The following is a 10,797-nucleotide window of genomic DNA, read 5'->3' on the forward strand; positions in this document are numbered from 1 at the left end:
AATGCTATAAAAATATAACTAAGTTCGGGTGAGCTAAACCGACCCATTTTATTGTCATTGTTGTATTCTTCGAAGGTTCACGTCAAAACATGGCTGAGACATGGCTGAGACAAAATAATCCCAATTTCACCTGATGCTTTTCGCTGTTTTTGACTGCGACATATTATAATTTTTTTATGAGAATAAAATCACAATGCTGGGTGTTCTATTGTCTCATATTCGTAATAATACGATGTCTTTTTAATTTTCGATTGATGTTGGTTCCGTGGAGTGAAAAGGCACGAGGATAAATTTTTAAACACGTACATGTTAAACTTTGATGTAAACAAATTATCTTGCCACACTGGATTGGCTTTGGATTTTTATTGTATTTGTATCATTTTATGCCTTTTATAATTTACTTTAATTTATCATGTCTTTTATATCATAAAACGTTTGCATATCACTTTATACGATGTATATTATAATAGTTTTTCTATTTGTATCAATAAGTCTACACTTAAGATAACATTATTTTCATAACTTATGACTCGTATAAACGTATTTCATTTCTATCCAACAAAGACGCATTTATAACTCTTATCTAGGCGAGCTTTACTGCTTCGGAAGTCGTCAATGCTCGTACAAATTACTGAGCATTAATCATTTTGATATCAATTAAGACATGTCGATAAAAAAGTAAAATATAATTTTTTGTTCGAGTACTCTCAGTACTTTGATGAATTTCCTTATTGCCTGCTAGCTTCTACGGTCTTAGTGGCTGCTGTTAGTGGCTGCTAGCTTCAGCCTGGTAGTTAAGGACGTGTTAAAAATGAAAAAAGGTAATCTCTAACTCTCATTTACATCAGCTCTTGATGATGGCTCCACGAGAATCAGGTCACAAGGGATGAAAGTACCACTTCAGCGTAACCTTATTTGTCCCTTTTATGCACACAAAAGGAAACCAATTTATCTGGTTTCTTATCTAGATATAAGAATCAGTTTTGTGAATGCTAGAAAAAATATATTTACTACTCGATCTTACAGATATTGAATGTTCGTAATTTTTAATGTGCGTTTTGATTTTTATGAAAATATACCATAAATCTAATCTGACAATCATAAGAGATGCGGTTTTTTAACGCATTTCAGCCGCCAATTATTAATCCGAATTCATCTACATGTGATAGTTCTACTAAACTGTATATTGAAAATCAAGTTCTCTTTCTGCAATATTTTTCTTACATCCAATAAACAGGTAAAAAATTGCTTTCTCAAAAGAAATGTGATTCTATAGAAGCTTGCATTAATTAAGTTTATGCTACATGTACCACGAATCAATGTTTTTATTCTGGGTTTTTCTGGTTCCAATCTTGCTTTTTAATGCCAAAAAAAAACAACTACAAATACCATCTAAAGACTTGTACAATTTTAATAAAATACAATCAATCGGATTTTTTATTTGTTATTAATAATAAACACATCATTTCATACAGAACTACGGTCATTTTTTCAACACATGGGTATTGAATTGCGTATGATTTCACACATCCTGCGGATCGGTGTCCCAATTAATATGAATGAAAAGAAAAATGCAAGTGTGCATGCTTTAAAATCTCACTACTCAAAAGACCAGAGAACGGTCGAGATACGTATATATATGTAAGTATTTCAAGAGTGTACTTTTGTTTGAAGTTGTGTAGGCTTTCATTTCTCTTCGTGTTCGTAAAACGTAAGTATGGAGAGAGAGAGAGAGAGAGAGAGAGAGAGAGAGAGAGAGAGAGAGAGAGAGAGGCTTTAACGTTTAACGCTTGCATGATTTGATATTTTATCACACTCATGTAAATGTTATAACCGTATGTCTATATCATTTGTGGATAATTAATAAATGAAAGTATGAACACTGCGAGAATGAAGCTTATAAAGCAACAACGAAGGAGCAAGGATGGCGAAGATCTTCTTCACTACTTTGTCTGCTTCTTCGCTCCTATACAAGAAGATTTGAACCGAATGGGTACTATTTTGTTTATGGCTTGTTTTAAATACAGGAAACCTCTTTATTATTTCAAGAGGAACATGTTGATGAGGGCTACAAATGTAATAATTTTATACTTACTAAATAATCATTTACTTGCACCAGAATGAACCCGATTTATTACAGTTACTATGTGTTTAGCAATTTATACCACTCAAAAATAATTTTTTTCTGAAAGTTAAGCTGCGTTCGTTATTTTTAGATTTTTATATAACGACATCGTGCAATTTTGAGGTGCGAAAAAAATAAAAATAAGTTATATACAATAAGATTTTATAAATTTCATTAAACAAGCGTGAGTTGATAATTCTGTCGTTATTGAATTCTATATTTTTATTAAATTAATGAAGCACATAGCTACATAAACGCATATAATTTATACTTCATATGACCTACTGAAATAAAATTCAGAAAAGACAAAAAAAAAAATTTGATGTTATTATACTAGTATCTTACAACAGCATACAGTATCCAAATAAGATTGTTGTTTTGAAATGTGCATTTTCGCGTTTCGGTTTTATACTTAAATACATGTATACGAGAGTGGGTGTGGTGGGTGTAAGGGAGGGGGGGGGGTATGAGGTTTTTTTTTAATCGTTGATTCTTAAATTGGTCTGTCTTTTAATTGATATACACATATATATATAAGTTAGAAAGTGGCTGGTTGTCATTTGAACGGACTTTCTTCAAAATTATTTATTTGCAAATAGTTGCAACGCATTTTATGAAATCCGCACATAATGGGAAGAACTGAGAGTTTGCTTGGGTTTCATTTTTATATTAATTTCTGTATTGCTTTGCGGGTTTTTTTTAACAAGAAAAATGGTTATATATTATTGTCATTATAGTTTGAATCTTAGTTAGAATTTAATATGCAGGCGTAAGTCTATATAAGTGTTCCCCTGTCTAGGTTTTAATTAAACAGATCTGCATTTATATCTGTTTAATTGTTTTGGGAAGGCAGAATTATGAGAATAATATGAGATACTAGTAAGCGCACGTTATAGTACTGTCGGTTTTGGCGGATATTTGCATTATGACGTCATTTTCTTATTCGTTTAAAGTAATGTTTTGAATGAGATTTAGAAAAAGGTAAGTGGTTCATAACAATTGTTCTACACTACATAATATTTGGGAGAAAGCAGAATATCGAAAATTTAAATGTCTTTACCCTATCCGCTTGAATGGCGATTCGCCTGAGCAGGTAGATTGAATAGATAAAACGCGTCACAAGATGTCGGAAAAATTGTAAAGGTCCGATTCAGTGTACCTCCAGGGTAAACAACAACAGACTTAACAAACCAGAGAAGAGAAAGTCGAGGTATGTGGCACTTCTAAGTTTGTAAAACGTCAGTTTGTCTAAGTCCTATGGTGTGTGATTACATGTACCTGAGTCTCTCTCTCTCTCTCTCTCTCTCTCTCTCTCTCTCTCTCTCTCTCTCTCTCTCTCTCTCTCTCTCTCTCTTATTTGAATAAGTTTTCTTGATAGCTTGTTATTGAAGCGCTTGATGAGAGCGTGAATGAGTATTGTAGTCATGCGAATGCACTTTCCTATAGATATCAATTGAATCTTATCTATACATATATGTGCACATATGGAGTCCTTCGCCAACATCAAAAACTCAGATACGTACAGTATGAAATGCCATTGGCTAAGCTAATTAATTAAGTAAAAATTAGTTATGTGACACGAGAGAGAGAGAGAGAGAGAGAGAGAGAGAGAGAGAGAGAGAAGGGGAGCGCGTTTACAATAGTCTTTAGCACACTGCTATATTTTGGAGTTATTTTTCCTTCATTTTACGAAAGTGAGAGAGGGAGAGTTAATGAATTTTTGTAAGATCTAGTTAGATTGTAATATAATGTACATCTGGTGCTGGTAAACCCTTTATAATAGGCCTAGACTGATTTTCTTTACCTAAGTACCATACTATTATGATAGAAATTAGTCTAGTATGACGAAACAAAACTATCGTTTTTACTATACAGATCATCAACTGAACGCATTAATTTCATTATTTTATATACAACACACTTTCAAAAGATCGATCTATTTATGAAAACGTGTTACATATATGCAATCATTTTATTATCGATGTACAAGTATATATCCGGGACTAGCAGACGTATTGTACGTACGTTCTAATGACGACCCTAAGCGGGCCACAGTTTGTAATTTTTCATCGTAGATAAAGCGACGATTTAGCCAAATCAGGTAATAGATCACATTTTGTGCATTTAAGGTCCAATTTATTTCGCCATGATTATTACTGGTAGTTAATCGGATGTAGTAATTCCTTGTGGTTTTAATATTTCATGTTAGTTTTAGTTCAATATATCATATTTACATTATATACTTATGTGTTTGGTACATATTAGGTGATAAGATTTTAAGTTCAGACAAACTGGTTATTACACTTGACATTTACCCATTCATGTATAGTATTCTTGATGATTTCATGGAATTACTATTTGTTGAAGCTATGTAAATGCTTATTTAAAGTATTTGTTTGTTTACATTAACTATATAACAGGTGTTTAAATTGAATTTGTTATCACTCTTCATGTATTGATTGATAAATACATATTGTATTGATTGATAAATACATACTGTATCGATTGATAAATACATAGCTACATGTATATAAAACGATATGTCTGTTGAACACTATATATACTTTCAACAGGCACGTAGCATCGTTTTGAAAGTGTGTGTTGGGGGGGGGGGGGGGGCAGACTTTTCTTGACCAGCAAAAAAAAAAAAAAATACAAAACAAAGTCGTCTAAACCCTAATCCGTGTTTTGGGTTTTGTTTGTTTTTTTTTTCGGCCGGGGGGGGGGGGGGGGGGGTTAACCTTAAATTACCATTTTTAGATAATTTTAATAATAAATAATAATTATAATATCATTGGTCGGTGATTTTGTTGCATACAGAGTAGGTGACCTTGCTCTCTAACCATTCTCAGGTGGACGTTCCAAGATGCGATGAAGGCTTTGTGGAGACTGTCCGTTCTCTGCGTGTTATGCACGTGTGTCATTGCCAGACACCGCCATGACAGTCAGCAGTGGCTTAGGCAGGTCCTTCAGCAAAGGAGACAGCGTAAGCTTACCACATCCAAACTGTTAAAATGATGTTATCAAAACATTAATTGGCAACGTTACATTAAAATGATGCAAATTCAAAATACATTGTGGCAATAAAATTGAAATTTCTTTTGAAAAAGGAGGGTTATCTCTCTTGTATCAAATGTCTGTATCATTTTGTTTATGAGACAGATTTTCTCTTTCTTTTTTTTTTACTCTAGGGATAGATACTGAAGTTTCCGAATGGCTGACAACGAAGAATGAGGAGTTACGAAGATGGCTGGAAAAGATTTCTTTTGCAAGCTGGAATTATGAAACGGACCTCTCGGAGGAGAATGCAGAAAAGGTACGCTTGATGAATCTTATTAAAAGGTGGATTTCAGAAGCGATTTTTTAACGACCGCACTATAAAATCATACTGTCATTTTCTACTTTCAATTCGTCTTGTCAAATTAAATATATTGTGAAACAGCAGTTTTTCAAAGAAGTAGCTGAAAAGAAATAGTGTTCAGATGCATTGACATTGAGCATTTTTTTTTCGATTTCCAGTTGTCTGTTATTCCTCTTAATTGTGCATAAACTGACGTACTTACAAAACTGAATAATTATAACTCACAAACGTGCTCTTTTTATCATTAGCTCAATAAAGTAAATATAGACTTTTCACAATGGAAAAGCACTTGTGTGAAAGAAGCATCTGAAAAACTAAAGTTTCCCGGATTGTCCGAGGATGCTCGGCACCAACTCCGAATTCTATCATACGACATTGATCCTTCCAATCCGGAACAACTCAGGTGAGTTCATGACACCAAAAATGCCTCTTTAATTATATAAAGGGCAATGCAAATCCAAAGTAAGTGTAAATTGGTCATATTGTCTTTTGATTTGCTTGTCTAAATTATTTTATAAGAAGGAATTTATCAAATACAGAATTGTAAAGCATGACTGGGTTCTTTTTTCATTTCATATATACAGTCTTTGAAAAATATATATTAACGTATTATAAAACTACTTCACTTCTTCAACAGAAAAGTGAATGACATTCAAACAAAACTGGAACAGATTTATGGAAGAGGGACCGTTGAGTATAATGGCACAACCCTTCAACTGGAACCCGGCATTACTAATCTGTTTGAGTCATCACGTGATCCGAAAGTTTTGTCAGAATTATGGGTAAAATGGCGGGATGCTACAGGAAAGAAAATGGCAAACCTTTACACAGAGTTTGTAGAACTACAAAATACTGGAGCTTTGGAACATGGTACGCAACAGTCTACAGTTTCATTTTGAAATCATGATCATCATCATCATCGTCATTATCACCATCAGCCTGATTTCTTTCAATTTTTTGAAAGACACGTCATTTATCTTGCATTTTTTTAAAATCTGAAAATAGAATATATCCAATACATACGTGTTCAGGGAATGTGTTTCATCAGACACCAAAATTTGCATAGCCGCCGTAATTATATCTTCAGCTTTTTATTTTTTTTTTTAATATCCCGCCATACAATGCAGGTTTTGAGGACCTTGGGGACGCGTGGCGACAGAGGGAATTTTTTGATACCCCTGAACTTGTACAAATTGTGGAAGATTTATGGCAAGAGCTTAGACCGATGTACGTTCAGCTCCACAGCTACGTTCGCCGGAAGTTGGAAACCTACTACGCCAAAAACCATCCAGACTTCGACTTTCCAAAAGATGGAAGTATACCAGCTCATCTACTAGGTAATTTCCTTCAGATAATAATCGTTTAATAACATCGATAGAGTTAATGTTCTTTGATTCTTCTTTCAAGCACGGATAAAACTGAATGGCTTTGCTAGCACTTTCAGTTAAGGTGGTATTGGACATCTCCATATTGTGACGTATTTTCGATCGAAATAAACAATAAAATCAAACCAATTATTGCTTCATAATTCTTTTCTTTTCCTAATTTGTTACCTGAAAATATAGCGCAATTGGTTAGAGCGTCAGTTATGAATTCGAATCCTGCTGGGTCTTTTATAATTATTACCTTTCCAAAATATTTTTTTGGTAAAAAAATCGTGAAAATTGAAAATTCTAAGACGGTGAAAGTAATTTGATAATTGTGTTCTTTTATCAACATTGATATCAACAGGTATAGCATTCCACCTTAAAGAGTCTGGATGGTAAAATAATAACCATCATATAAACCTTGTATTTTAAAACATTTTTTAATAAGTTAAGCTAAAACTAATTTTAGTGATTAAACATACAATGCTTATAAATTTTAGCATTTAAATTTTAGTACTGCTTTTCTTTTTTAAAGTTGATCAAGACAGTCAAAAATGGCCATACACACCCACCCCTCTTGAGTGTAATTTTGCAGTTTGGATAGTTTTGCACAATTAAGTTAAATTGAAAAAAATAAAAAAATCTCAGGTTCATTATTAGAACCGAAGAAAAAATTGATAGGTTTTATTTAGGATTTTCTATAAAATCCTGTAGGAGTTTAATAACATCCATTAAATAAAAAAAAAATTCAAAGTCATTGCTATAACGTCACTCATTTCAAATAGGTAACATGTGGGCCCAGGAATGGAACAACATTTTTGACATAGTACAGCCATATCCGGAAGTAAAGGAACCGGATATGAATAGGGCTTTGAAAGAGAAAGGATACAACGTTGGAAACATGTTTAGAAGAGCAGAGGAGTTCTATACCTCCTTAGGACTGTATAAAATGGTCCCGGATTTCTGGCGACATTCCATGCTTGTCCGCCCGACGGAAAAAGACCGTGAAGTACAATGCCACGCCTCAGCTTTTGATTTCTATAATAACGATACTTTCAGGTAAAGTCAAAGCCAATATGACAGTATTTTGCGCGAATGTATATATTTGATAAAGGTATATATATATTTAGAAACACCCTAAAAATTAAGTATGAAAACTGCCTATTTGTTGATGTTTTTGTCATATCGACTATACTGGTCTGTTGTAAATGCAAATTAAATCAACATTTTCAGTGTGACAAATTTGCATTTAGAGTCGCTCAATAATTATTAATTCAAAATTTACATGTACAATATGACACCAATTCAACGACCAATTTTTTTCAATGGCTTTATTTTTTGAAGAATAAAAATGTGCACGGAGGTTAACATGAACTACTTCCAAACTATACACCACGAGATGGGACACATCGAGTACTTCATGGCGTACCGTCACCGACCGACAGTGTACAGGGAGGGCGCCAATGGGGGATTCCACGAGGCCATCGGCGACACCATAGCCCTGTCGGTGCGCTCACGCAAACATCTCCAGACGCTCGGATTATTGGAGGACGCAAATGTTTCAGAGGAAGAAAAGAAAAGTAGTTATTATTTTTTTTTTACATTAATAGATTTATATGTTAAATTTCGAAAATTATACGAATTGAATGTTTCTTGAAAAATTACAAATATAATTTTTCTATTCTCAAACTTCATATTAATTATTCATAATTTCGTGTAAAGAAATCAATAAATGCATCATAATTATTGCATGTAAAGTGAAATCTTCAATGAGAGAGTCAGCAAGGGTAGATTCTGACACAATGATTTTACATAATTTGGGGTATTGCATAGCACATGAATGACAGATTGTCCGACTTAATGTCCATCAAATAATATGAAAACCGTTGCTTTGTACATGTAAGTCGGTAGTCAAAATTTGCACAGGGATCATCTGGTATTCTAATATTGCATGCATATTTTTCAACGTAAGAAAAATACATTGATGTTGCGATGAAAACGAACGATGCATCAAAATTAACAACACCGATTACCGAAGTTTTACTAAAATCAAAAGATATATGAATAAGATTAAATGCTTTCTCTGTTTATTATTTGGAAATAACCCTGAATGCAATGTGGCTTATTACCCAGAGTCCGACATCAACTATCTGATGAACCAAGCGCTTCTAAAGTTGGCCTTCCTTCCGTTCGGCTATCTGGTGGACAAGTGGAGATGGAGGGTGTTTAGTGGAGAAATCACCCCGGACAAGTACAATGAAGAATGGTGGAAAATGAGGTGCTATTTCTGTGGAAAATTATGACCGCTATTCAGGCGTCCCGATTATTTATAATTACACTTTTTTTAAGTTATTGGATTTTTTTGTTATCACATGTATATAGATTATGAAATTATAATGATTTAAATGGTGGTTCATATTAAAATTCCTTGAATTTGCTATCGTTGAAACATTATTTTGCAGTAAATTAGACATTGTATTCCGCAGAATTCTATGTCATTTAGTGGACCGCTAGTTCTCCTTCATATCATGAAATGCATTGATTTCAAAGCTAATGTTCTAACTTCTCTCCTCCAAGATTGGAATATCAAGGAGTGACCTCCCCTGTTCCTCGAACAAATGCGGACTTTGATCCCGGAGCAAAGTTCCATGTAGCCGCCAACAGCCAATATATTATGTGAGTTCATTTCTTACGCCATTTCTCGTGTAACTCATGTAATAATGAACTGTATTTTTGTTTCGTCTCTTTTTTTTCTCTTATAAAAGGATTTTAATTAATGATATATAATTTTCAGATATTTTGCCAGCTTCCTGCTACAGTTTCAGTTTTATGAGTCAATGTGTCAGGCCAGTGGCCATACAGGGCCTTTGTATACTTGTGATTTCTACAGGTCAAAGGAAGCAGGAGTAAAACTGTTGTAAGTGTAAATCTTTTACATAGTGACGAAATGAACTTGGTAATTTTCTATATCTGCTACAATATCCGCTGATATTAAACCTATGAACGTGTGACATTTTTGTATTTCTAGCTTTTCTAATCTTTAAAAAACAAAAAAAAAATTAATTTTGTGATTTCAGGAATATGTTGAAACTAGGTGGGAGTAAACACTGGAAAGAGGCCCTGAAACAGATGACAGGGGACACTAATATCAGGACCGAACCCTTCAAGAAGTACTTTCAGCCTCTAATCGATTTTTTGATGAAAGAAAACAAAGGGGATGTAGGATGGGCGAAAGCAGGGATAAATTGGGAACGGGCATAGTTTAAATAAATTTCATCAAAACCTTCCTTTGTATGAATCGTTTTCAATCCAGAGCCGTTGGAATTAAGCGATATTAACCTCGCACCATTATATAATAAGTAAAATACATGGACAATTATCGTTGGAAGACGTTACAATACACTACATAAGACAACGACCCTTGCTGGCACATTTCATTTTTAAGCGTATACGCTAAACACTTCAATATGTAATGTAGATCTGTGTATTTTACAAATTAACAATTTGTTTATAAATAAAAATATAATTTTTAAAAAAAATTGTTAAGTAGTAAACAATCCATTCAAAATTTAGACAATTCACAACACATACATTATGCCATCATTTTCTTCCTTCAATTTTTGTAAACTTTTTAAATTTTGTTCTATGGAATGACACCTGAAGTTTTGTAGCATGAAAGTAATTTATTTCTCGCATTGCTTCAAACAAACCATAAGATTACAAAACTCTCTTCAGTGAAAATAAAATGCTTCTGTTCATTAAAACATCCATTTGTTTCTGAAATTAAATGCACCGAAACATATTTGAATTGGTTTCCAAAACAAATTAAGAATTTGATTTAAATTCAAATAAAATTAAACAGTTTGGCATTGATTGTAATGGCCTTGTTAGTGAAAAGTATCAATTAAAAAAGGGAAACACAAGCTTTTTCGATTGAGATTTTA

General features: G+C 33.3%; 1 protein-coding gene across 5 annotated transcripts; it reads left to right on the forward strand.

Annotated features, from left to right (window-relative positions):
• The first annotated feature begins 1,622 nt into the window (after window positions 1–1,622).
• Ace (angiotensin I converting enzyme) lies at window positions 1,623–10,140 on the forward strand. 5 transcript variants are annotated; one of them, XM_011441930.4, is made up of 12 exons: window positions 1,623–1,641; window positions 4,978–5,111; window positions 5,317–5,441; window positions 5,735–5,889; window positions 6,124–6,356; window positions 6,614–6,823; window positions 7,639–7,912; window positions 8,198–8,433; window positions 8,987–9,131; window positions 9,431–9,529; window positions 9,648–9,770; window positions 9,931–10,140. In XM_011441930.4, coding segments are annotated over exons 1-12 (1,920 nt in total). In that variant the 5' UTR covers window positions 1,623–1,639; the 3' UTR covers window positions 10,115–10,140.
• Window positions 10,141–10,797: the final 657 nt, after the last annotated feature.

The sequence above is a fragment of the Magallana gigas genome, chromosome 3, assembly GCF_963853765.1.
Source record: "Magallana gigas chromosome 3, xbMagGiga1.1, whole genome shotgun sequence".
In the NCBI taxonomy this organism is placed as follows: Eukaryota; Metazoa; Mollusca; class Bivalvia; order Ostreida; family Ostreidae; genus Magallana; species Magallana gigas.

Bases quoted from the DNA above. Each gene is read 5' to 3' on its own strand.
- Ace (XM_011441928.3), top strand. The intron at 6,357-6,613 runs GTACGCAACAGT...CATACAATGCAG, and splicing joins TACTGGAGCTTTGGAACATG to GTTTTGAGGACCTTGGGGAC. The intron at 9,771-9,930 runs GTAAGTGTAAAT...TTGTGATTTCAG, and splicing joins GAAGCAGGAGTAAAACTGTT to GAATATGTTGAAACTAGGTG.